This window comes from Anoplopoma fimbria, chromosome 2 (assembly GCF_027596085.1).
Source record: "Anoplopoma fimbria isolate UVic2021 breed Golden Eagle Sablefish chromosome 2, Afim_UVic_2022, whole genome shotgun sequence".
In the NCBI taxonomy this organism is placed as follows: Eukaryota; Metazoa; Chordata; class Actinopteri; order Perciformes; family Anoplopomatidae; genus Anoplopoma; species Anoplopoma fimbria.
In genome coordinates this window covers 21463088-21490942 of record NC_072450.1, presented here as the reverse complement: position 1 = coordinate 21490942, position 27855 = coordinate 21463088, and the positions used below count along the sequence as shown (strand labels likewise).

Sequence of the window (27855 nt, the reverse complement as noted above, 5' to 3'; positions counted from 1 at the left end):
AATCTGCACATTTGTGTTGTAAAGTCTTTATTCTTTGTAGTTGCCCAGCAGGGCCACTCAAAGAACTGAAGCCTCTTGAACTGAACATACTGAAGTGACTCCACTGCTTTATATGAGAATAATGGCTGTTTGGATGCAATTATGCACCTATCGGATAGACTTTTGCAGCATCTCTAGCCCTCTGCAATCACCTAGGCAACCTTTTTATTACCACTAACAACCACAAGTGGGCAGTGAGGAACACGGATTCGCAGTTCATTCAATTTCAAGAAAGTTAGGCCTATCCCTGAATGCTGAAAGTTAACTTGACCTGACATCTGATTTAAAAAATCCAGACATTTTGCTGTCACACCATCAATCAAATTTGAGAAAATAGCTGCAGCAAAGCAACCATATATGTTTTTCTCATATTTTTTATATCCAAGCTTTTGGTTTTAAAGTGATGATAGGCTTTTAAAGATGAATACAGCCTGTGATCCTGTAGTGATCCTATGGAGAATATACATCCTTTGCATCAGGTATACCGAGCAGGCTGCAGAGGCATGCCCACAGTCAGAGAAACAGAAGAGACAAAAAAACAACAACATTGCAGCAGAGCTCGGTCCCTGTCGGCCTGGTTCCGGCCGGATTGGTTTTGCAGCCTGTTTGGGGATAATGAAAACGGGCGCAGAGCCTACAGAAGAATGTGCCGTTTTTCCAGAGGGGCGGAGACAAGCTCGCCTCGCATCCGCAGCGAGCAACGCGGCGCACGGACACAGCCTCACTGAAGACTCGCCGAAGTTTACAATAGGAAACAATACGGTCCTCTCGGTTCTTCTGAGGCCACAATGGGTGGGTGTTTGTCGGCTGCAGAGAGGAGCCGCACAGCCTAGGCATTTCTGTGTTTTTTTTTTTTTTTTTTTGTTTCTTTTCTCGGTGCTGCTGAACTCACCAGAACCGTGCATACGGTGAAGGGACACCAGTGACCGGATGACATTGTAACCAGGAGGGGGAAACAGCGCAGGGTTACATAAAACTGGGTTGGCTTTGCGTTGGTATTTAAAGAGCACCCCGTCGCGGTACTCCCCCCCCCCCATCCGTAGGTACGGGTGGCCATGAAGAGCGCACCGCCTGGTTTCTTTCCTCCATCCACCTCCAGCCCGCACGGAACAACGTGTGCTTTCTGAACCATAACCTGATCCAGGCCGGTTTTGTCCGCGTGGTGCTCGTACAGCGTGACGTCCGAGCTTCTCCCCGACCGACATCATCATCATCATGAGGACCACCGAGGAGACGGAGGGCTTTGACGGCGAGGCCTCCAACACTTCCATGATCTCCGGGGCCAGCAGTCCGTATCAGCCCACCACCGAGCCCGTGCATTCGCGGAACGTGTTGGGGGGGATAAGGTGCGACACGGAGTACCTGAAGTCGTACTTTGGGATTTTAAAGATGGTTGAAGTGGTAAGTTTGAGCACATTACTGTAATGTTGAGTGTAAAAGTGGGTAAAACTTACTATGACGCACCATTGGTGGATAACCTCCACTGAGCAGCCACTAACATATGGACAACATGACTTTATCCTTTAAAGCAACACTCTTAACATTTCAGCGTTAAAGCCTCACTTTTGGACTTCCATCTATCTCTGATACGCCCAAAAACGTTCATTCAGATAGATGTGGCTCCACAGGTCTTGGTTCACTCTGCGCCACAATCCCCTTCAGTGGTTAGTCAGGTTTCATGCCCACAGCATGCCTACCAGCCCATGGCACGTTTAGGTACAGGGATGAGGCTGATAGGATCACATATGGTCAATTTAGAAAATGCTTTGCTCAGCTGATGACTCTTATTTTGAAGGATGCACAATTGGCTCCTACAAAATGGTACAGTATGTCAATGGTGCATGTTGGTGTTATCCATGACAGTACCTATATAGAGATCTTATTGTGTCTTGTGATATTTTCTGTCTCTTGTAATTAAACTAGTATATATCGGTAGTTTGGGGCCACTCATAAATGCACTTTTTGATAGAGTGTGTATCCTTAATCCAAAATAAATATCAGCACCATTTAATAGTCAGGATGGAGTGGATACTGTGGAGAAAACTAAACACATTTCCACTGTTCTGTCAAATCAATACTCAATAATCTTAACCGCAATCAGAAACTGTTTATTGACAAGTATGTAATGGCTTGGTTTGGCTAGGTGATAGGTGCCTAACAGTAGACACATTGCAATAGTATAAGACATAATACATTTTTTGAAAATATAACAATTTTAGAAAACCAGATGTCTGAACTAGGACAGAGACACAAACAAAGCAAAATGAAGGCTCCCAAAACCCTGGCAATTCACCAGAGGAGGAAATATCTACAGAGCCAGAGCCATTTCTCTTCTTCTGCTTCCAAAAAACACAGGCCTGCACACTCACACACACTATGTTGTGTGTCCACAACAGGAAAAACCATGGAGTTGAGGAAGCTAGCAATTACCTCTAACAATGTTTGTGGATAGCGCAAGCAAACTAGAAGTCCAAAACTGCAGAGCCCTGGCTTCTCTGCTTCCCTTTTTAAACTTTAAGTTTTGAAGTTTTAAAAAAGCTTGTGACTGTCTGAGTGTCCCACTTTTGTAACAGAAGTGCACAGCCAGCCTGTGCAGTTGCATACACCTGTGATGTTTACCTCTGTGTACATGAGAAGGAAGTATAGGAAGCCATCTGTCATCAGTGAGAGAGAAGTTTGGAGCAGGCAGGAACTAATATTCACAGACTTCATCAAACAATATCACATTGTTTTTGAGTTTATATTTCTGTATTGCTTCCACTTCTCCAAAGCTTTGTCTAAATAAAATACAATCTAAAATTGGTAACAGGATTGTATTGAAGTACTAACAAGATTACAAAGAGACAAATCATTTAATGTTAGCAATAAAACAGTATCAAGGTTCATTAACCAGCTCTAATGAGCCTTTGTTTCACTACATTTACCACTAATGCCCCCTGATACAAATAGCATGTAAAGGCTGCTGCCAAAACAGCACGATGTAGCACAGAAAGATAGAAATGCCATGAAAATATTGCAACTCTGCTGGTGTACTTTGTAAAGCAACGATGAACAAAACAAGTGAACACCCCTCTCTGTGTTCCTGGAAGATCCTAATGATTTTCCATGTATATGCAGTAAAATCTAACAGCTATGGAATACATTACATTTGTATAAGCCTAATCTTAGTTCCTTCTGTTTGTACTTTCTATCTACCCGAATGGTTTGTTCATCACTGATACTGACTTTCCAGTTTGAGCTAGATAAATGTCCTTCACCGCCAAGGACGGGAGCTTTGAAAGTCATCCAGGTTTACATTTGGTATCTTAAAGGAGGACTACAAGGCTTGCTGCCAAATGTTAATAGCTTCACTGGCATGCATTTTTATTGTTCTGTCCTCTAACTGTTGACCTCCATCCCGGCTGAGACTGTGTGATGATCTTTTAGAACTGATTGATGACAAAACAGAGCTGAGTGCATGTAATGCACTGGACAAGGTCATTTTTCTGCTTAATCTAGAAATACTGCGTAGGAGGTTTTGTGCCTGTTATTCAAATCACTGTGTTAACGGAAAGTTCGCTCTGTTGCTGAAAGGGCAGTAGTCATGTCTTGTTAATAGATCTTCTTCGTACAGAAATAAGTTATATGGAGTAATGATAAGCATTGATGCAAAATTGACTGGTAAAAAAATGACTGGTTAAAAGATCCAAATACCTTTTTGCACACAGTTTTGCTGGATGAAATACAGGCTGAATGTAAAGCTTTTGTGATGATGTCAGTTTTGCCAATCATCACTCAAGAGTTAGTGCCCCCTAAATACCTCACACAGCCCCTCTGGCAATCTCCATACTTCCTTATGACTTTGCCAAGGGAACTTTTACTGACCCATGTTTACCTATAAATTCTCTGTTTCCCAATGCAACGACTTAAGTGCTAGTAGAGCTGCGTAGTTGTTTTATACACCAGAGCATTAAAATCCATTTGCACAGGATTTTATAGAGCCAGTCAACTTGTCATTCCTTGGATGAATGGATCCGCAGGCTGCTGCTGACCCGTACCGATCAGAAACAGCTCCCATTATGATGTAACCTGAGCGGGATGTGTCCATCTTTGTCTCTCTACTGTGACTGGGTCAACAGAGACCCAACTGATATTCAGCTTATGCCCCTCCACAGTGAACAGTAATCTGATACCTTTTTGGACTCGAAAGGAACACCAATCAAACCCTCTTTGTTTCCCAACAAGCCTTATGTTTTCATGATGATTATCAGTTCACTCCTGATGGTATGTGAGCCCACGTTTTCCTATTCTAACACGTGGTAATTAAATATTATGGTAAGGTGTTCTTTTTCAGTCTGTGGATGTTTTGTAATGAAGTTACCAGATGCTCCCAAATGTCAGCGAGCACTTCCTGCTCTGAGAGAGACGCCATATGCTCAGTTCTCTTCTTGTCGTATCATTACTTACCCGGGGCTTGTTGGGAGACATAAAGACAACAAGAACATTGTGCATGCATGCATGGAGACATGCATGCTGTTGCCTGTACGCACAGCAACACACTCTTACCTTATTCCCTGGAGGAAAATATAACCTGCATTCGGGCTACTTTTTCCATCACATACATGATTGTGGGCGGCTGCTGAAGCACATTCAACAATTTGGGGTAATTTTTTTTTGCGCTTGAGGTCCCACAGCACTTGGAGTGCAGCATATAATGTTGCATAGTCTTCGCAGCGGGGCCTCTTTCGTCCTTCATATTTTCTGCCCAGAACAGATGGTGTATAAGAAGGGGATCTGAGTTCTAGAGGCCTTTAAGGGCAACTAATAATGTGCTTAATCCCAAAGATAAGGATTTGTGTGCATGAGGGAGGAGGAAGAGAAAGAGAGTTGATGTGCGTGATCGTGCACTTATGCATGCACGATGAACAGGTTGTGTAGGGGTGAGGTTGACATAAAATCATTACTTAGGAGATTATCCAGTAGTGCTTTGTGATCCCCTGCCTCCTCCCCCGTGGCTGCCTGACACCTGCTACACAGGGACCTGGGAGAGGCAATATGCTTTCTTCAAGAGGCCCTGGGCAGACCTCCACTCCGGTTTGGGTGTAACCTTTTTGGTTGTGTTACAGTCACAAATGGACTGCTATCCAACTACATGCTCTAACATGGCTTCATCAGCTGCACAAAATGAAACTTTTGTCATAATACCGGCCAGCCCAGTGGATCAGCTTTCTCTTGTCTTTGCGTTAGTGCGTCACTGGAAATGCGAACTCTCGGCATGTTCTGAACTTGTTTACCATCTATCTACAGTAGTTTTGCTAGTCAGAAACAGTAGATTCTGCTTGTTAATCTGGACAAACAGGCCTGACTAGTGGGCTGCTCAGAGCTGGGAGACAGGAGGAGGAGTCTTCTGCTAATGAGACTGTTTGGGTTTGTTTGCAAATGTATTTGTTCAGCAGGGTCAAGCAATGTGCTGCAACTAGCTGTGGTGGAGAAAATCTATATTGGGTGTCAGTGTTCAGTGTTTAGGTTTTAAAAAGGCTTTTCTGCAAAAGAAACATGAGAAATGTCTTATCTCCAGGAAAGGCTTTGATGTATAATCGGTGAAATTCAATTACTTCCAAAAACGTTGTTCCAAAGATAAATCAAGTCCCAAAAGGGCACATTAAAAACTGGAGAAATATATATTAGCAAAAAAACAGTTTTTCACTTCTCAATGATGGACTTTGAGATTCATGACCAGTCTCCAGATCAGTCCATAGGCACAGAATTTACAAATAATAGCCCTTCTTACATCTTTTATAAATGAGGCCTATTTTAAACATGCACATATTGACAGATACAAACACTCTATGACAGCTCTAATTCCATCCTCATATAAATAGATGTTCAGAACGGAGCTTTCCATGGAGAGCATATAGGCCAGTTATATGTGTGTCGGCATATTTAATGCTTGTTTGACGGTATCCATCTGTTATTGTCAACTCATTTGTTATGGTGACAAAACATTTGTAAAGATTGAAACGTTCTTTTGAGATGGGGCTTATGTTTGAGCCTTCAGAGGCCCCATGTATGTATGTAGTCTTCTGTCGATACCTTTGGTTTTAAACAGTAAATGCATTGCGTAGTTTTAGTCCAGGGCCTTGCTTTTAGTCCCCCCCCCTTTGTGTTAGCCAACCATTTTGCTGATATTATTTTCAGTTGCTCTTCCCTGTTGCAATGTCCATCCCCCTGCCACATACTGTAGCCATGTGATCATCTCTCTAATGTTCTTCTTTCTGTCGATGCCCACCAAAATCACTAAACTTGACTCTGTTACCCCAACAGAGGTTGGAGCCCTTGTTAACTGATGATTTGCTTTCCGTAAACTTAAGTGCAAATACTGCTCATCTCAGCTTGAGGTTGCAGGAATAATAACTTATTGCTTTATACAAACCTGCCCTTGCTGCAGCCAGAGGTTCTTATGTATCCAAACTAATATGTGACAACATGAACAACCCCATATTCCTCTTTGAGACTACCGCAAACCACACAGCCAGCCCCGTGCAATTCACATGCTAATGACTCCATGATATTTATTTTAAAAAATCCATTTAATCAGAGAGGGCATCATTACCGGCAACTTTGTATCAAGTCATCAAAGCAACCTTGAGTGTCTTGCTGATGCTAATGAAGCAGCACTTCATCTCAGTCTTCTACCTTGTATGAATAGAGGAGAGATAAACACAGATAGGACACAAGGCATACCTTAGTTGACATGAAACTTTAAATAAAATAGTTTGAAACAAGGAGTAAAAAAAATGTATTAAAGATTATGCAAATAGAAAGGTCAAAATGTTACTGTGGACTATTTTCTTACAGTTTAACCTCCAATCATCCCAAAACTTATAACCATCATTATACAATATTTTGTATCAACATTTAATACAAAATGTCAAACCTTCCCCGCTCCGGTAACACCAAGCAGAACTGGTCTAAACTGGTTTGATTTTGGCTGCTTCAGGTCGGTAATATGTTGCAGTGGCATTCTCCTGGTTCTGTTATGTCTCCGAGCCAATCGGTAATCTGTGTGCGGTTTTGTCGGAGGCTAGATGGCAAGAGGAACACCTCAATAGCAGAATTCTTCCCATACTGTGGTTTGTTGATGGATGTTGGCTGGAGGGAAGCATCTTCTCCGGCTGCCAGGAGTGAGAACTTAGAGATGGGCTCACAACCTCTGGTCTATTCATAGGACGATCCCTTCATCATCTGGAAAGACACTCAGTGAAAGTTACATAAAGGGCTCCAGTACCCCTTTATCCTTGAGAGCAGTACAACCAGGACTCATTTGATTTGTGATTTATATTCTCTATTGAAGAAAATATAACACTTAAAATGTGTATGACTGGACAGATTCCAGCCATACAAATCCAATGTGTGGTGTAACTGTTTAAAGGTTTATGGGTTTGACCGATACCACACTCTTTGAGAGGGTGAGACATTTAACATACACATAAACAGTCTACTCAACCTGCCTTTCTACTGTTCTTCTTCACTTTAGGTCCTAGCACTCATCGGATTCATCTGCATAGAGACTATCATGATGTGTTCTCCCTGTGGAGGAGTCTACTTCTTTGAGTTCGTCAGCTGCAGTGCTGTCGTGGTGACGGGAGTCCTCCTCCTCATCTTCAGCCTCAACCTGCACACCAAGGTGCCCCACGTCAACTGGAGCCTCACGGTAGGTACAGGCAGACCTAACGTGTCATAGGACCACAATCATGATATATTTCACTTAGTTTAGTAAAAAAGCTTCTTAATATAGGGTTTGACAAAAGTTTGACAGTTTGAAAGTTTTTTCTTTGTTTTTTTGGGGGGTTTTTTCATAAAGTTTGCCCTCACCAGAACGCATAGAATCTTATTATGATGGTGGAAATATGTCCGACATTCCCATGCTCAATTATATCTCACACGTTGTTGCAGCGATTTTTCGGGTTGATACACAGGTTTGGTGCTTAATTTAACCATTTTTTACAACACGTGGATTGATAATAATGATCAACAATCCCTCCATAATACCACATTAAGACACTAAGACCTTGGGGAACCCCATAGAAAAACCATAATGTGGTCAGAATCCCCCTTATTGTCCATAAACTTAAAGCCATACATCCTCTGGATGCAAGAGGTCTGTAGTTAGTGGTTGTAAAGTTCCATAAGGCTGTGATTATCATAGAGGACACAACAGATCATTGATGGGCTTTTAACTTGGTTGTTTGAAGCTTAATAATACTTAACCTGGTATGTTTCCAAATTGCACCAACTTTGGATGTAAGCATATAAAAAATATGCTACTCAACTGTATAGCTACTTACTGTGTACTTCTACGTTGTAGTGCTACATTAATCTGACAGAGAAATGTTACTGGTTACGTTGCAGATTCACATTTGACTCACAAAATGTAACTATTAAAATAAAACAAACAATACACTCCGTAGTATGCCATAAAAAGTTGTAAAAATTGTCATTGTATCATACCCTTGTATTTATTAGCAGGCTAAACACAAGCTCATTCTACCAGCGAAACTGTGAAACTTTAGTCAGTATGGAACCGGTTGGAGGGGCATACAGCTTCAGAGTTACCACCAGGATATGCATTGTCAGCTGTAGGCAAATGAGCTGGTGGGTGTTCTCCAGCAGATACTGGTAGCCTGTCAGTATTTGTCTACATACACACGTTGGTGTGTTCTGAGCTGCTGCCAAGTATCCTTTACAGAGAGGAGTGGAAAAAAAGAGTGTTTTTCCAGAGGCCACACATTGTACATACCGTAGTTAAGCAATGGATGTTAAACGACAAGTCCAAATCCAACCATAGCTATCAGATTGCTTTATGGCATACTTGGTACAGTATTCCACCTCATACATGAAGGGAGGGAGCGCCTTTGGCTTCCTCTTTTGGCAGAATGACACCAAATGGAACCTTTTAACAGTCTCTGAGCGGCAGTCCATATAATCTAAAATCCTACCGTTGGTTCTTTTTCTTAGAAGTAATGTTCATTTTCTCCTCAGGCTCACTGGCATTTCTCTTGTCAGCTCTAACAAGTTAACAATGTTTCCTCTCAGGGGATTAATCGTCTATAAATGTGCAATAATCAGCATGTATTATTTGTGTGCACAGGCCTGTGCAGAAGTAAGTTTGGTTGTGGGTTGCTGTTAGACTCTCAGGAGATTGTTCTTCAAAGAAGTTAGACTGGTGGGCTGTGGTCTGGCTCATTGTTAATGCTGGAAACATGCTGTTATGCAAGATATTGAGTCCTGCATATTTTGTAAAAAAATATATATATTATATAATTTGGAGGACAACAGATTCTGTGTTACAACACACAAAGCCTGGTCCCTTTTGGTGAGTGAACTGTAGCAGAGGCAGACTTACAGTTTGATTTCACAGTCTGTGCCCTGACTCCAAACTGTTGTAATTAACAAGCACATGATGCTCAGTTCCACTCCACAGTTGTAGGCTTTACCCCACGCTGTTCACGTCTATCAAGTTCAAAGCTGCTCCAGTCCCATAAGGCCTCTGGGAATTCCACCATTAGAAAGCTTTTCAGAGTGTTAACAAACTGTTAACCCTTCTACTGCCTCCCCCCCGTCTCCAAACTCTAAACCGTGGACCGACGCTGCCATTCCTCCTTCTGTGAAGTGAGCTGTTTTATAATGCGGTCGAGGGAGGGTTTTGATCATGCAATTATGTGCTATGTGATCCCATCTCCTCCATTTCACCCGCCGTGATGACTTTGGCAGCACTGAGGGGGAAACACAGATCCTGACCGCCTCTCACTCGCCTTAAACAAGGAAATGAAGGCAGTCCTGGGATCTCGTTGTAAAGCCACTTGGTGACTTTTAGTTTTTATGTTGAACTTGCTTTGCACGACCGGTTCGAGACATACAGGCAGACTAGTCAATGCATTGTTTTCCAAATAACTGTCGGCCACTGTGAGGGAAGAGCACATAGGGAAGAGCATTCACAGCCTAAAGGGGAGGGACAGGGAGAGAGGGATAGTGTTGTTGTTCTCTGTTTTAAAAGAGAGCATCGGTTTGCTCTGGGTACAGACAGTATCTCATCACAGTTAATGCATGAATGAATTGGGAATTAATTACTGGACGTGTCACAGCCTGACACACTAGGAGCGTATCACAAAGCTAATGTCTGTATGTGTTTCTGTCACAACAATATCTGTATGGGCTGAAGTTTGTAGATAACTCAAGATTTCTTCATTTTCTGTGTTTTCTGCTTCCATATTTAGTTTTCATATGTATATTCAAGTTGTATAACTTTAACTGCCAACAACATATACAAAAGAAACAATATTTTAACCATGTGCTTAAAAACAATATTAGTATTTGAACTTTAACCAATATTGAACTTTAAACACCTTGTTTTATTTGTTTACATTTTGGCACATCTGCAATTTCCGTCCATATTTTAGAGATGACAATTATTTGGATAACTTGTTATACTGAAGTCAGAATCTGATAGATGAGAGCCAGTATCAGAGTTTATTTGGTCCCTTATTTTTTTGTGGTTTCTAATCAGATTTATTTATGTATTTGTATTAAATTGAAATACCTACCACACACACATGCCATTGTCAAAACATCCATCAACGGCAGCTGTGTGCTGGATCATATTGCAAGCAAAGATGCCTGTTAGGTTTCAACATAATTTACAGTATGTTGTCTACATGTAAAGTATGTATGTTTATGTTAATCCTTTCTTGGATGGTACCATGTTATTATTCCAGTAATAATCAACATCTCTCTGCTGAATCTGCACAAACAGCTGAGGTTTGTGGTTGTTATTATTAGCCAAAGTCATTAATGTATCATCAGTTCACCATAGACCTCTTTGTTCATCTTGTATTTACTTTAACTACAAGCGGAATCCAATAAAAGCTTTCTTGGTTTTGACAGCTGAAGTTTGCCACCCAAGCAGACAAAATGCATGAAATTCTTCTCCACTATCTTTATTTGTCTTTCAAAAAGATTCAGGCATAGATGTGAAAGCCTGAGAGACGTTTTATTTTTGCATGAAGCTTTCTGGCTCTGTGGGACTTGCTGTGACTGTCAAGAGAATAGATTTTCATAATTAGTCTTCTGCTGCGTCCTCCAGGGTTCCCATAGTTGCAGTCAAATGACTATTTCTAGCTTCTACCTTGAGAGCAGAATCAGAATCATAGAACCACATACATTAAGATGGAACAATATGTTGTTATATACAATTATTATTATTTTTCAAAAAAATTGTTTACACAGATAAAGTCATGTGGCTTTGTGCTTTTAGACAATGCTTACATAGTTGGTCAACGGTGACAGAGCATTCAACTGGATTATCCGACTGCTTGCTTTAAGTACCACACCTCTCCCTGTTGGTATAGTGGACAGTATCTCCACTTGTCACTCTGATGACAGCAGTTTGATTTCTCGACGGGGTGAAATGTTTATTTTCGGTGGCTGGAGTAGCTCAGTTGGTCTTGACTTGGGATCAACTTAAATTACTCATTACTAATTTATATATTTTTGTAAACAAACTAGTTTGGTTCAGTGGTCTAAATATCAGTTGATAGAAGGAATGTTTTTAAATAAATGATCACAGCGAATAATGATCCACAGAGCCAGTGGTTTCGTTCAGCCTGCTTAAAATGTGGAATTTGGGAACTGAATGAAGCAGAGAGGCTCAGGGTCAACTGCAGGGACTGAACTGACTGGAACTTGAGAGAAACTGGGATCTGAAAGCGGTTGAAAAGCCTTTTTCTTCACATCAGAACGGGACAATGGAATGTTAAACAGTATTTCCTGTCCAACCAGTCGGGCAAGATAGATGGGAGCATGTGTTTGTATTGTGAGCCAATGTTTGTAGTGTGCATCTGAGTGTGTGTGTGTGGGATGTTTGGTGGGTTGGGTTATGACTTTGTTGTACATTGACTGTGCCAGTTAGCATGAGGTGTTATGGTTTCATATTAATGTGTTACTGATTAAATCACACATCAGTTGCAAAGTGTTTGTGCCTGTGTCTGTTTTAGCCGTAGTAACACCGCTATTGTATGAGCCTTGTGTATCATATGAGAGACCACGTCGGTCACGATCACTATCATGCTTCTGATCACGAGGGCCGTGCCCAATTATTAACCCTTCCCTAACTGTCTGTACTGCTGAGAACAAGAGAGTAAAACATCAAAGGGTGGAATCGCTTTCATTCCCCTTCTCATGTGCAAGAAAATGTGGGGGTGGAGTGAGTTATGTGTGTTTGTGTGTAATATGAGGTGCTAGGTGGCTTTTAAGTAGCTGCTGTTGGCTTCTTAGCCCTCCTGCCGTTTTACAGTTTAAAGTTTAGCAGGATGTCCCACCTGGACGTGGCATCAGCCTCATACAGTCAAAAAGGCCTCAAATGTGTGTGGACTCTAAAAGGGATTCATTTATCTGTAGCTTTGATATAAAAATGCATGCAGCTTCATTGCATTCATGTGCAGCCTTTTTTTGGAATACATTTCAGATTTAATGAATACCTAAACACTTTCATAGATGTGCTTTGTGATTAAAAAAAATCTCCTGTTGTGAGGAAAAAATTATTTGAGTGCTTTAGGTACATTAAATTAAAGTGTTATGTTTAGCCTACTGTATAGATAGATATTCTGTGTATATTATAGATTTGTGAATTTAAATATGACAGATACTTCGTGTAGGGCTGGGTATTGGACCGTAATACATTTTTGGTTCTAACCAAAATGGTTCCAGATATAAAAAGTACTGAAAACTGAAAACTGGTACCACGTATCTCGTTTTGAATGTTTTGATCAGATAGTTCCTGATTTATGGTTGTTATATTTTTTGTTGAAAAAAACATGTATATATAAAACAATGTAAGACAAATGAAAAATGTATGGTATAGTTAATAAAATTCAAGCAATGCCCTTACTGTATTAATGTATGCAATCATATAATTGACACAAATGTTAATTTACAGTAATTGTTAAATTTTTTATGCTTTACCACTGACAACATATTAAATGACAAACCCTTTTTTTAATAACTGCATCAGCAGCATAAAAATAGTGCTGATGAATATCTGGTTTCTAATGTGATCTTGTTTGTTTTTGTGTCTCCCTGTAGGACCTGGTCAACACGGCTGCCAGCACCTTCTTTTTCTTCTTGTCGTCTCTTGTGTTGGCCTGCATCAACCATAACACTGGAGCTGAAATAGCAGCAGTGGTGAGTAGTCAGAACCATCCTCTTTTGCCAAGATATACAGATACAAAACATCTTTACAAACCTCCTCTTATCAGTCTTCAGGTTTCCTATGAAGGCATATCATTAAGAAATCATACTAAGAAATATACTGATGCATTAAAAAGTGTCAGCTAAGAGCTCAGCAAAGTTCTCGTTTAGCTACCTGACTCTTTATCTTATATGTGTGGCCCGAGCAGAGCAGACTGCAGGAACTGTTCCTGGGTCTGTTTTGTTCTGACCACATCATTAAATTATCCGACTGCGGCTACTGCTGCCCTCCAGTTGCTATCTGATCTGAGTCACATGCTGCCTGATTACTGAGCAGATAGCATGTGCTGCCAAAGTAAACCTGAATGCACATTTCCTTAACACTAGACCATTTGTGTGCATGATTGTGTGTTTTTATAAAGCATGATTTAAGTCTTTTTCTGTATGTCTATTCATGCAATTTAAAATATTTAAGCTTTAAAGCCTGATAATATCAGTCTGTGCATATTGTTTGTGCCTAAATCAAGTTTGCATATGATGCATATGAGCGTTTATTCCTTTGGTTCCCATTCAAATTCAGACATTGTTATTCTACTTCCTGTTTCCACTTGTATGCAGATCTTTGGCTTCCTGGTCACAGGTGTGTATGGAATAAACACCTTCCTGGCGGTACGGAGGTGGCGCCGTGGCAACGGGTGTCAGGGGGCAGCTCAGACCAGCGAGTACATGCGAGCACGCACAGCATCTCGTGGAGAAATGGAGGCAAGACCTGAGCTTGCGTGAGTGCTGCCGGACAATCAGACTAAATGAGAGCCACACTAACGGCTGCTGCCTGAGTATCTCATTCAGGTCTTGAGTGGAGGGGCCATCTCAAGCTCACCACATGCTCGTGACTTCTCCTGACAACACTTCAGCTGTGCCGAGCCACTGAATGAATCTTCATGTCAAAGCCACAGTTGAGCTCCGAGGCTTTGTTTATCAGGCTCCCTGTGTTCAGTGACACATAAAGACTCTAAGGGGAAGAGCTCCAGACAGAATTGAAGGTGTTCTCTGTAAAAACATTTCATCCGCATATCTTTCAAAGACAGTATGAAGAATAACTTCCAGGAGGAGCCAAAAGAGGAAAAAAAAGGCTGACTTCACTCCAACTGTGCACTAACTCCTGTTCTGGCGTCGGTGTTGACTTTTCAGAAGGTTTTGTGTTTCACTGTGAAAGAAGTCGAGTTAAAGAAGGTCAACTTTTGTACAGTTTGCTTATTTCACGCCGCTGGCCGTGAAGCCTGTGGTTATAAATGTGACCGTGGGTCCAGGAAACCACTGGACCAGAAACATCCAGTTAACCTGCAGCACAACAGAAGCACCATAACATTACTGTTCTTTCTTAGATACTGACATCAGCCTTTGGTTTCTACCTCTGAACAAGGCTGTCGATATTTCAATCTAAAGATTACACATGTTTGTTTCTGCTTTGTCTTGACTAACTTTACAAATGCCTTTAACATGTGACCTTTAGCCGCTAGTAAGATCTCTCCTGCCATTAGTTATACAGTAACAGTACAAGGTCATTCTTAACTGCAATAAATTACAGGCAGCACAACACAAGTTTAACATTTTTGAACTGAGTGAAAGAGATTTACTTCTTTGCAACACAATTGCTTCCACTGCATTTGACACATTTATGCTTGTTAACTATCCCAAAAAATATTCATACTGGCATTTCAAAAATGTTAACTTCAAGGTCTGTGTTAGAGCAATACTGTGAGCTAGGAGTGATGAAGTTATTGGTAGCTTGTTATTTTTGCACAAATCCAAGGCATCAGGTAACAGAAATGCTGACGGTGCATTAGTGAGATTAATTTTGAAATCAGTAGGTGACCTGGTCAAGACTAATTCCCTTAGCCTAATAGACTGTTTCTCAGGTATTGAAACTCCTTCCGTCTTTGAAACTTAAAAAGAGATTTGAAATGAAATCACAGGGTGCCTCGGACTGAACGCTGTAATTCTTAATGCCTTCCTAATTATTAGACATGATAGGACTATCATAGATGAATAAAAATTACTGTAACTGATACCTTCATTAAGTGAAAATCTATTGAAAAAGAAAGAGTCAATTGAATGTAGAGATGTCGGGATGAAAATGTGGTACTTTCAGCATTATTGTCACAGCTTTTTATTAAAATGTGTGCATATGTATCTACAGTATATTATCACACTTCATGCATTATGAAATTACTATCATTCCACATTGCAGCTGTTATAAAGCTCGTACATACAGAGCACAAAATAAGTTTTGAAATGTTTTTCTGTTTTCAGGCCAGTGTACCTGACGTACAGGATGCTTAATCTTGAAAAATCACATATTTGTTTTATACGAAGAAGGAAGATATTTCAACTGATTTTTTTGGTGTCTGATATTGTTTGAATGCAGTGATTTTACTCTACAGTTACACATGTGTGCGTTATCTTTGTTGTCTAGGACTTCATATGTAATCAGGCTGTGCTGGGTCTGAATCTACTCTTTGGCGCCACCCCCTGGTCGTCATCTAAAATGTATTCCTTGTGACCTCAGAGGACTGTTACAGTACAGCCAGATAACTGCAGTAGTGTGTGCACAAGAGAAAGACCAGAAATGTGTTTGCCTGTGGGCTGAAATGAAAATAAAAAACATATGGCTTCTTAAACAGCCGCAGAAGTTTCCACATTATACAGAAAGTTCGATTAATAAGGCTTTTCTTGTGTTTTTAGTAACTTGTATCATGTACAACTGCTAATTGTCCTGGTGTGGTAACCAAACTACTTTTATAAATAGACAATCACATCTGTTCTGTTTTTCTCTTTAATGGATGGATTTGTGTCTGAGTCAATATAATATATATTGACCATCATATCTGTCAAAAACTATCAAGCTGCAGAGCTTTATATACATATTTTTGCTGCAGTGTGTTATGGTCTATTTCTTTTATAGGAATAGAAGAAATGCTTTCCACTAGTTTCTAGATCGTGCTTTAAGCAGTGAACATGCTCAGTCTGATTGTTTGAATGAAATTAGAGGTGAGATGATCTTTTGTTTCCTTTTAATTCTGTGTGCTTTGATTACAACAGTATGTCATGTACAGCATGGAGCCGTACTAAGCTGTGGTTTTTGTATTCAAAACATTTACAAAAATTAGTTTATAGTGACAATTTAAATAAAGTAATTTGGACATTATTGAACATAGCTCACTTTTTTATTCAAAAATGTTTTTTATTACAAAATTAACAGTTAAAAAAAACACACTTTTATTTCAACAACAATAGTTCAGCAAGGGACCTCCTTTATAAAATGTTGCTGTGTTCATCTTGTTTGGAAGATTGTGTATGCACGGCAAAAGGGGTATGGTTGAGTTTTGTTGCTGTCCAGTGAAAACCACACATTTAATGATAAATTGAAATATTTTAGTCTCAGTTTAATAATAACTTTTGCATATTTCGGCCTGGGCACTATACAAACACAATCTTAATATGAAGGAAGCCACAGAAGTAACAAACTCTCCCATAAAAGGCAAACAATGTATAATCATTGAATGTAATTGTAACCTTGGAAGTATTTTCTTTATCATTAATATGCCAATTTCTCCTGAAAATTCCACATGGAAGTTACAGGCCACCGATTCATCCATTCTCAATTTACAGTGCTGTTGTAACACTCATGCAGTGCAGTGTATATTACATAAACAGTCGCTGTGGCTAGTGCGCGTAATTCTTCAGTAGTGGCTGTGGAAGAAATGAAGAATCAAAGATACACTCAATACAAAAAATAATTCACATATAGGATATCAAGCATTTAAAAATATAATAATGCATTAAGTGGCTTCAATGCACTGTTATTCACACACACACACACACACACACACACACACACACACACACACACACACACACACACACACACACACACACACACAGAGTGTAAGAAGCATATACAGCAGACAAACTGAAACAAAAGAGAAGAGAGTCACTCAAACCTTGGGTTAGTTGAACAGATCATTTGTATCGCTTAGATTCATGACAACTATCAAACACAGATCATTAGGTCATAAAAACTGTAACGATCAAAAAAAGTTGTCATGTGGTACAACAAGCCACAGGAATTCTGTTGACCCAACAGTTGAGTTTCAAGGAAGATAGATTAACATTATCCTCAAACTATAAACTTGTAGAGTTTAAATAATTGGACAGAGGTTGTAACCAGCCAACCTCCAACCAATCTGTTCTTCAAATACTGTACATGTGTTTACAAAGTAATACAAAAAATGTTTTAATGGTGATGATGCGCCACTTTATTGGCCCACCTAAACCTTTTTTCAATAATGACGCTAATTTAGTGTTGTAGATTAATATTTCTGGGTCACAGTACGTGCCCAAAAGTCAGTATTAATCATTATTTCAGGTTTAGACCTATGCTCCCAAGTGTGGATGGTACAAATAGCTTCTGCGAACTCAGTATCATGAGACCAAACAATTTTGCAGCTTTATGATCATTTAAGTTTGCATTTATATTTTCTCCAAATTATTTGAGACACTGAATATGAGTTTGGGCACAAAAAGAACAGAGAAGATTTTGCATTACTTTATAAACAACTTGTAATGACCAGTAAATTAGTAACTCAAAAAGACAAACATATTTGTCAAGTCAGTTTAGACTTGTTTCCTGAAAGCCTTGAATGGATGCTCAACAGAATAATTCAAAGAGGATAAGTCAGGAGTGTCAGAATCCCCTCTTTATACATGTTTGGCTCTAAGGAACTATATGGAGAGTGTCCAACTACCAATAAATGCACATAATTATTAGAATTAACCAATGAGCAATGTGACCGCGTGACATAATGAAACACTTGCACATATTTGCAGATGGGAGCTTAGCTGTGGAAATTTGTCCTGCAAAGTTTTATTTTGTATGATCAAACGTGTCAGCTGGTGGATCTCCTCCTGGTGGTGGTCCGTGGTCTCAGTCCGAATCAGAGTCTGAAAACTCATCTAAAAAAACAAAAATGAAAACACATCTCTGGTATCAGCATGAGTGTGGAGAAGTTACAATAATAAGTAAAACTTTCGTTAGTGTTCTAATTTCTGTGCAAAGATTTGACAAAAAAACAAAATGCCATAAAAGTCAAAGTTTAATATGCCCTCTAATTTAATACATTTTATGTAAAGTATAGGATGTCATTAAATATGTCTTGAAGTATAGTTTTCTATTGGTAAATAAAAACATTTTTTATCAAATGTTGTTAAATTGTATGCCATTAAAACATCATTAAAATGTCATAGTATGACATAAAAAAAAGTAGTTGAAAAATAGTAATAGTATGGCATGCCATAAAAAAAACCATAATTGTATAATATGTTATACGAAATATCATATTATAGTATGTCATAAAAAAGTCATAACCTTGGTTTCTTGATGGCTCCTCATTGGTCTCCCCTCCTCCTTGCTTTAGGAAAGTGGCCAGCTCATTGAAAATGAAGTAGAAATCTAAAGCAAAAACGATGGTGGCAATGAACCCAAATATCTGTGGAAAAAAAGACATTTGAAATCAGGAAAGAAGAAAAACTACCTTTGAAATAAGAACTGAGATGATTCAAGAAAGACTAGTTTTTTTTTTCGTTTTCTTAATACATAAATAATATTACATAACTAATGGTGGTGTATGCTATGATGAGATGAGTGCAAAACTTTACCCCAGCAGCCTTCGCGGAACCGTCCACATATTTGGATACTGAAATTATCGAGATAATGAAGAAGATAATGGAGGCAGAGACACATCTCATAAAATCCTTTGAGAGAGAAGCAAGAAACACTTTGATTAAGAGGAAAAATCTAACTTCATATCATTACTTTTTTTCTTTTTTTAGCACTGGAAGACAGTTTCACAATCATGCACACCATCATGCATATCAACTGCAAAGGTTTTAATTTGATGTTAAAATTGCTCTCACCATAAGAGGCCAAAGGAAGCCTTTAAACCTCTCATTGAATTTGGTCGAGTAAGCGAACAACAAGAAGAGAGCAGCTAGGAACTCCAGCAGAGGAACTGTCACAAAGGCTGCTGCTGTTGATGCCGCGAAACACACAAATGACACAAAGGACAGCGCCTGCAGAGACAATTAGAGACAGAGAAATATATGGAACATGTACAGTATGTTAAGACAAGGGGGGTCCAAACTTTTTTCTCTGGGGGGGAGAAACAGAAACTTTCTGGAGGGTCACAGGCCAAAAGCAAAAACCTATTGTATTGGTTTTGTCTTACCTCATTCATGCCGAATAATAAGGGATACTACATATTTAAGAAACCATTTTACCTCAAGAAAAAGGAAACAACAGCAACAGTATCTTATATTACAATTTTCTTTATTCATTATTTGAGGAAAAAAAAATCTGTTAGTGAAATCAAATCTTCTGGTATGATCTTTCATGAGAATTCTATTAAAAAAGTTATAATATAGTATGTCATCAAATATCATAGTAAAGTCTGCCATTGAAAACACATACAAATATCATAGATATTAAAGTCATACAAAAGTGTATCATAAAAATGCAATAAAATGGCATAGTATAGTATTCCATGAAAGTGATAGCATATTATGTCGTAAAAATGAAAAAAGAAGAAATATAGAAAAAGTTACTGGATTTTATGCCAAAAATGAAATCATAGTGAGCTATACTATACTATACTATATACAATATGGATTGTGAAAAAATTATAGTAATTTGCCATATAAATATAAAACAGCATGGCATGATATGACTAAATAGTAATAAAATAGTATGTAAAAAATTGTATCTTTTAAATTAATCAAGAAAAAGTAATTCTTTTATCAACATACAATTTTTTATATTTATTTCAAATTCTTCCTACATATTATATTATGACTCTTTTCAACATGTTATACTCTAGCTTTTTTCAGATTTTTTTAACATACAATACTATAATAATTTTAAACTTTGAACATACTTTACTATGACTTTTTATGACTTTTTGACTGACAAAAGGTCTTTTTAGGATATTTTTCAACCTAATATATTTCAACTTTTTGCGACATAGTTTACGGTGACCTTTTTCCGACATACTATATTATGACTTTTTAGGATATATTTTTAACATTTTATACAATGATTAGTTATGGCTTCTTTACCATAATAAACTGTGACATTTTCAACCTATACTATGATACTTTAACTTAGTATGTAGTATGTTTAAAAAGGTTATAGTTCGTCAAAAAAAGTGCTAAAAAGTCATGGTATAGTGTGGTGAAAAATGTCACATTATAGTATGTTGAAAAAAGTCCAAGGTTTTAAAAAAAGTCAGTTTGAAAAAAAGTCATAGTATAGTATGTTGAAAAAAGTCATAGTACAGTACATCTAAAAAGTCATAAAAAGTTATAAAAAGTTATATTACAGTATGTTGAAAATTATCATGTAAAAGTCATGGTATAGTATGTTGAAAAAGTGGTTGTTTTTTCTGTCAAAAGAATTATAAAAAGTCATAGTAAAGTATGTAAAAAGTAATGAATAGCCAAAGTATCGTATGTCCTAAAAGTCATAGTATAGTATGTAGAACAAAGTTGTAAAAAGTCGAATTATAGTATGCTGATGAAGTCATAGTATTGTCATGTCTTGTTCGGTTATGTTTACTTTTATTTAAACACTCCATTAATCCCTGTTTTATTTTGTGTTTCTAACAATTTCCTCTCGTTGCAGATACTTCACGTCCTTCCCTTGTGTGTCTCCCTGCCTTTGTGATGTCTACCCTGCCCCGAACTGGATTCACCTGTGCCTAATCATCCTCACCTTCCCTGTTTATTTAGTCTGAGGCCCAATCACAATGTCCCCCATAAAGCCAACAACCCTGAACCTTTAGAGACTTACTGACTTCACCTGGTGAATGGCTGAGTGTGAGTGACTGTAAGGCCTTGAAATTATATATATATCCTGTGTAATCAACCTGTTTGACAAGTAAAGACAATTTTACTGCACCTGTTCCTACTCTCTGGGTTTGCTTTTAAGTCCTGTTTTTTCCATGTGGGGATTACGAGTCGTGACAAATATAGTATGTTCTAAAAATTCAAAATATAGTATGTCCAAAATAGTCACAAAACGTCATAGTATATTATGTCAAAAAATAAGGTGTGTTGAAAAAAGTCAGAAAAGGACATATTGTTGTATGTGGAATAAATTAATAGTTTTGTCTTTCTAAAAAGTCATAGTAAAGTGTGCAAAAAAGTTATAAATAGTCATAGTGTAATTTATAGAAAAAAGTAATATTTGAAAAAAGTAACTATTGAACGGCAAAAAAAATTATAATTACTTAGTATAGCATAGTTTAGTTTTGTTAAAGTTATAAAGTCACAGTATAGCATGTTAAAAAAAGTGATAGCTAAGCATAGCCTGTAGAAAAAAGGTCATAGTATAGCATGTTGAAAAATCTAGTGAAAAATTCATAGAATAGAATGTCAAAAAAAGTATTTAAAAAGTAATGTAAACCATGTTGAAAAATGTCATTTATTTCATTTGTCAAAAAAGTCATACTATAGAATGCAGAAAGAATATATATTTCTTAGTATAGAATGTAGTTTAGTTTTTTCAAAGTTATAGTCACAGTATAGCGTGTCAAAAAAAGTCATTAAAATATCATAGTATAGTATGTCAAAAAAATAAATAAATAGTATGTCGATAAAAGTCATGGTATAGAATGACGGGAGTCATTTAAAAGTAATTGTATAATATGTCAAAATAAATCACAGAACAGTTTGTCATGAAAAAAGTTATATAAAGTAATTTGAGCATCACTAGGGGTGCCATTATATAGTTTGATTAAATAAAATAATAAAAAGTCATTGTATAGTCTGTCAAAATAAAATCATAAAAAGTCATGGTATAGTACATCAAAAAAATCTAAAATAAGTCAAACTATAGTTAGTCAAAAAAGTTACAAAAAAGTCAGAGTATACAATGTCGTAAAAAGTAATAAAAGATTTATAGTATAGGATGTCGAAAAAAACACATTGTATTGTATGTACATTTTATAGCATTACAAAAAAAATGAAATTACAAAAAGTAATAGTATAGTATATCGAGAAAAAATATTCATAAAAAGCCTTATCATTGTATGTCAAATATTTCATAAAAATGTCTGAAAAAAATCATTCAAAAGTCATTGTTTGGCATGCCGGAAAAAGTCATATCATAGTATATCAAAAAAGTCATATTTTAGTATGTCAAAAATTGTCATAAAAAGACAGTATAGTATGTTGAAAAGAAGAAATACAAAAGCCATAGTATAGCCGAAATAAAGTCGTTAAAAAGGCAAAGAATAGTGTCTCCAAAAAAGGCATAAATTATTATGTCAGAAAAGTTATACTACAGTATGTCAATTTTTTTCAATCCGTTAAGATTTTTATTGATAGTTACAGTATAGTATGCCAAAAAGTCGTAAAAAAGCCATAGTATAGTATGTCGAAAAAGTAATGAAATGTCACAGTATAGTATGTCAAATAAACTCATAGTTTGTCAGTCAAAAAAGTCATAAAAAGTAATTCTATAATGTGTAAACATTTTTATAAATAGTCATAATATAGCATGTAAGAAAAAAACAAATTCTTCTGTAAAAAAAGTAATGAAAAGTCATCTAAAAGACATAATATAGTATCTCAAAAAGTATTAGTATAGTATGTCGAAAAAATTCCAAGCCTTCTATGTCAAAAAATCATAAAAAGTCATAGTATAGTTTCAAAAAAAGATATAAATGATCATAGTATAATGTGTCGAAAGCCATAGTATAGATTGTCAAAAAATCATAGTCTACATAAAAATGTATAGCATAGCTTGTCAATATGACATTGTATGGTACATCCCCAAAAGTACTAAAAAGCCATTGTTTAGTATGCCGACAAAAGTCTGAAAAAAGCTGTGGAACAATTTTTTTTTAAAGTCTGTAAAAATATAGATTTATTTGCCCCCCAAAAAAGTAAGTTGTTAAAATGGCAATGTACAGTATGCCATACTAATGTACAAAAAATATAATAGTATGGTATGTCATGAATGGTCATACAAATGTCACAGAGTTTTGTGTCATAAAACTTTGACAACAAAATCATGGTATAGAAAAATACCGAAAATTGTCACAGTATAGCAGGTAAGCAAATATGTCATAAAAAAGTCTCAGTATGGTATGGCATAAATAAATGTTTTGCACAGGGGTTTTAAAACAACTCTTCCGCTTCATTTTTTCCTTACCACACATGCCAAACAGACTTCCTGTGTCACTCTGCCTGTAGTACTCAGATTATGAAAATGATTCAAGGGCCAAATCATACCCCGTGGTAGACCAACTTTGGTAAACCAAGGTTTAGATTAATGAAGAGTTGAAAACTGGAGCCTTGAGCAAGGGGAAATCTGTGTTTCTTTTTGGGATCGAAGACAATTAAGAGCTTTTGAAGAAGTTTCAGTCAGTCCTGTCTTGAATTTATATTTATCTAAGTGAACTGCTTGAACCAAATGCAAATTTACATTTTAAACCCACCTGATGAGGCTAAAATAAAAGAATCTTCTTTGATCTTCTCCCTCTGCGATAATGTTAAACTGTCCCAAAGCTGAAAGTCTGTGTGAATTATAGCCTCAGGCCCACCTCCTGTAAGGAGATACAGCTGTTGAAGGACTGTTTTTGCAGAGCGACGTGTACACTGTAACACTGAATCCCTCTCGTTCTCTCTCAAACAAACATGCGTGCAAACAAAAACATAAACTTGTTATAATGAATAAAGACGATTAAAAGTGCTCTGTGTTTGCAACAAGTAGTTACAATACAAGTAAATGAGCCTGCCCTGTGTTTGACACTCTCCATTAGAAGTGCTGGACAGATATATCAGTGCAAATGAAAGCAAGTCCAGACACTGTAATCTCAGACGGGCCCGGCCATCTTGTCTTTGTCTCAGTCAGTCATTCTCCACTGGCCTGAGGTTAGAAACTCCTCCTGACTGAACCCAAACTACTGCAGCTGCTCTTACTTGCTGCTACTGAGCTGCATCCTGTCAGGGATCAATACGATTTCTCCACGTTATCTAGAAGCCTTTCTTTGAGTTGCTCAGTAGATAATCGGGCATGTTTGTTTATGGAGAATAGGGTCTGGGATGTTGGGATTACACTATAAAAACAGATGAGCTGGAATAGCCTCTACATTTTCTTGTACTGTATATAATATGGCTAAAGAAATATCACATCCGTATCAGGGCTGCAATAAACAATATTTTTTTTTCGCTCCAATTATTTTTGTTTAGGGTTTTGATGAATAAATGGTTCGATCAATGAATATAGGGAAATTAATGAAATCCTTAATTCATCCTCCATATATGACGTAGTTTTTTGTTGTTGTTGTTTGTTTGTTTTCTTTTCTATGTCGCAAATTAGGACTACCAACTTAATTTCAGTGTGCAACCCCCGTACAATGACAAATAAAAACCTTGTAACCTTAAAAATAGTGAAATATCCATCACAACTTCCTCAGGGCCCAAGGTTTAAAAAAAAGAAGCTGGACACATTATTTTATTGCAGTTTTGCTTGATAATAATTCAACAACTTTTTTGGTGATTCATTTTCTGTTAAATGACTAATCATGTAATCGATTCGTTTTGCAAACTCAATAAAACAAACTGTACTATAACTATCTGTACTATGAAGTGAGGTCAGATGGGAGAGAGCCTGTCTTCAAAGCATTGCCCTTAAAAGGTATGCGATGAGTCTACTGAGAAGGTCTTGAAGGCAGTGAAACCTGCTGTGAGTGCATGTGGGGGCTTTTTCAACTCACAATAACATCATGAATCCTGAGGCCACAAACACATTAGGCTGCACACTGAGCCAAGGATTCTAAAAATCCAATCAGTTTACACCACCTAGGCAGGAGGCACACTTTTCACACAGCTACAGCACTGTGCAGCCTTTATTAACAGCTTGTTTGCATTTTGAAAATATTTCAAATGCTTTTTTCAGCAACATTAAGTTTACACCCTGTGATTTCACATTCCTTATCGGGCCTGTTGCTGGCTGACACTGAGAATCCTAATGAGAAATGCATGGTGCTCTGACACACTGTGTATAATAATGCGTGCTCAGCAGGATCTGTGTCTGACTAATGCTGCCAAGAATGGAAAAGCTACTCGCTGTGTTCACTTCACTCACATCTAACAGTTGAGTTCATTAACTGTGAGCTCATATAACACTATCTGTAAGCTTTAAACTGTAAAAAGACAATAAAACTATGATACTTTATCCAAGGAAAAAAAGCTTCTAGCAACAGTACAGCGAAGAGGTTGCAGTACAAAATACAGTAAATACCAGGGATGGTAAAAATGCCATGGGTAAATTTATAATCCTCAAAGCTAAAACCAAATTAATATCAATGTATTACTGTTCCACACAAAGGAACAACCATGGAAACTTGAACTTTAGTTTCTGAATGTAAAGGGCCACTCAAATAAGCAACATGTAAAAAGTAGTTCCAGTTAAGGGTGGGTGATATGACAACATACTGTGACACAACATAGATTTGTCAACCGTCAGCAATTTCACCAAACTGTTTTACTGTGGTAGCTATCCTATTAATATCTCTGGGTGTATTACATCATTTGTACAAAGTTGCAAACCTACAACAAAGACTGTTTTACGGCAATTCAGGATTTTTATTTTACTTTGTGATGAAGTCCCTTTCTTGGTCAGGTATTTCATTTACTGGATTAGCCAAAATTCAAAGCTATTCTGGTTATAAATTTGTCAATTGATTATTCCAAAAGATGTAGTTTATCACATATATCAATACAAAGAGAGGTTTGTTTTCCATTCTGTGGATATCCAGAGTAACAGGGACACAAATTTATGTAAATAAACACTGCTGTTGAGTTTTTAAAATGCAATTTCTCAATAATGTGAGCGCTTCAACGTGCAATTCAATTCCCCTCCATTGTATTAAGGTGGAGGCAGAAATCTCAGAAACAGATCTCAAAAAATGCATGAATAAAACCAAAATTTGCAAGGCCAGAATTTGTACTTAAACTGATCCTTTATGTCAAAGCTAAAAGTTCAACCAAATAAACCATAAATTATGATACATGAGGTTATGTGCCACATCACACTCTTACCACAAACACACAGCAGGATTTCCGCCAGAAATAAGATCAGCAGGGGTGGTAAGACACACGTGTGCCAACACAGTTAATTTCCTGAGCAAGTTTAAATGAGGTGTAAACTGTCACCTACATGCACATAGCAGCACACACTGCTGCTGTCTACTGTCAGTAGAGGAAGATAGGCTTTTTAGTGTAGTTGTGCAGAATCACTTTAGCCTGGGGGTGAAGATCGCAGTCACATTGTTGAGTAGCAGTAAAAAGGCTGTATTGTGTGTGTGTGTGTGTGTGTGTGTGTGTGTGTGTGTGTGTGTGTGTGTGTGTGTGTGTGTGTGTGTGTGTGTGTGGTTGTGTGTGTGCAGGGGGCTGCTGAGCCCTGCATTCACACACAGTGAGGACTGCGCTCTAGGCTACATGTTTAGCCAACAGAGTGAAGGATGTGACTGTGACTGTCTCACATGACACAAATGCAAGGCTTCATGCAACAGATAGTGCAGTGAGACTCTTCCTGTAAAAAGAAACGCATGATGCTGGTAATCTCCCCTCCCTCACCACTAACACCATCACACACAGTCAGCTCCCTGCTTTGTTTAAGGCCCACTTAAACAGTGAATAAAAAGTATCCACTCCTCTATGAACGTTAACATTAGCTGATTTCAAATTGGCACCACACTGAAACAATGAAATAAGTTTAAATGGCCATTTAGCTTTATGAACTGATAGTTCTGTACAACGGACAAGATGGTGAGAGTGGTCCATAATCCAGTACAAATGTTTATTACAAGTTTTAGAAGTTTACCTCATAGTTGCTGTAAACCCTCACTGCTCCTCCCTTTACTAATGGAAACCCTGTGACGAAAACGGACTGACCCATATTCAAAATGACAGTTAAACAGTGCATTAAAGTTATTTGAAAACGTGGATTCAAGCAACACATTTCTACAGCTGCCATGATGCTTCGAAAACAGCAAATAAAAGTATCCAAAACGCAGCGCGCTTTGGCGTTTTGTGCGTATTTGGCGACACAATGGCACAGTTAAGAGTTTCATTAGTTTCAGAAGTGATCCCGCTGGTCATTTCTTACCACTTCAGCAATAAGCAGCATTCCTTTCCTTGAAGAGGCGAACTCTTTGCTCGGGAGAACAGAGAGCAGGACATTCTGGCGCGGCCGATTCGAGTCGGGAGCCTCGATGTCCCCCATGGTTGGAAAAAAAAAAGATATCAACCCTGCTCAAACTCCAGAAAGCCCAAACTAACTTAACGGATTCAAGGCAAAACAAAAAACAAAAAAGATATGCGGAGGCGTGAGGCTCCTCTGTGGTGGAAACGGAAACAATGACAGCGCGGAAACGCAGTGCGAGCTCCCAAAAAGCGAAACATCTGCTTTCTCCAGATGTGAAATGCGATGCCCCCCAGCTGCATGCTACACAATCCCGAGCC

General features: G+C 37.9%; 2 protein-coding genes across 2 annotated transcripts; one reads left to right on the top strand and one right to left on the bottom strand.

Annotated features, from left to right (window-relative positions):
* Window positions 1-742: 742 nt before the first annotated feature.
* Window positions 743-17287, top strand: cmtm4 (CKLF-like MARVEL transmembrane domain containing 4). Its single transcript, XM_054615723.1, has 4 exons — window positions 743-1440; window positions 7556-7732; window positions 13159-13257; window positions 13882-17287. The coding sequence occupies exons 1-4, from the start codon at window positions 1255-1257 to the stop codon at window positions 14044-14046; spliced, it is 627 nt and encodes a 208-aa protein (XP_054471698.1). The 5' UTR covers window positions 743-1254; the 3' UTR covers window positions 14047-17287.
* A 366-nt stretch (window positions 17288-17653) lies between these two features.
* cmtm3 (CKLF-like MARVEL transmembrane domain containing 3) lies at window positions 17654-27783 on the bottom strand. The gene is made up of 5 exons (XM_054615711.1): window positions 27500-27783; window positions 19240-19395; window positions 18982-19077; window positions 18692-18812; window positions 17654-18279 (listed from the first exon to the last, which is right to left on the bottom strand). Exons 1-5 carry the CDS (start codon window positions 27614-27616, stop codon window positions 18251-18253), a joined length of 519 nt encoding a protein of 172 aa, XP_054471686.1. The 5' UTR covers window positions 27617-27783; the 3' UTR covers window positions 17654-18250.
* Between the last annotated feature and the right edge of the window lie 72 nt (window positions 27784-27855).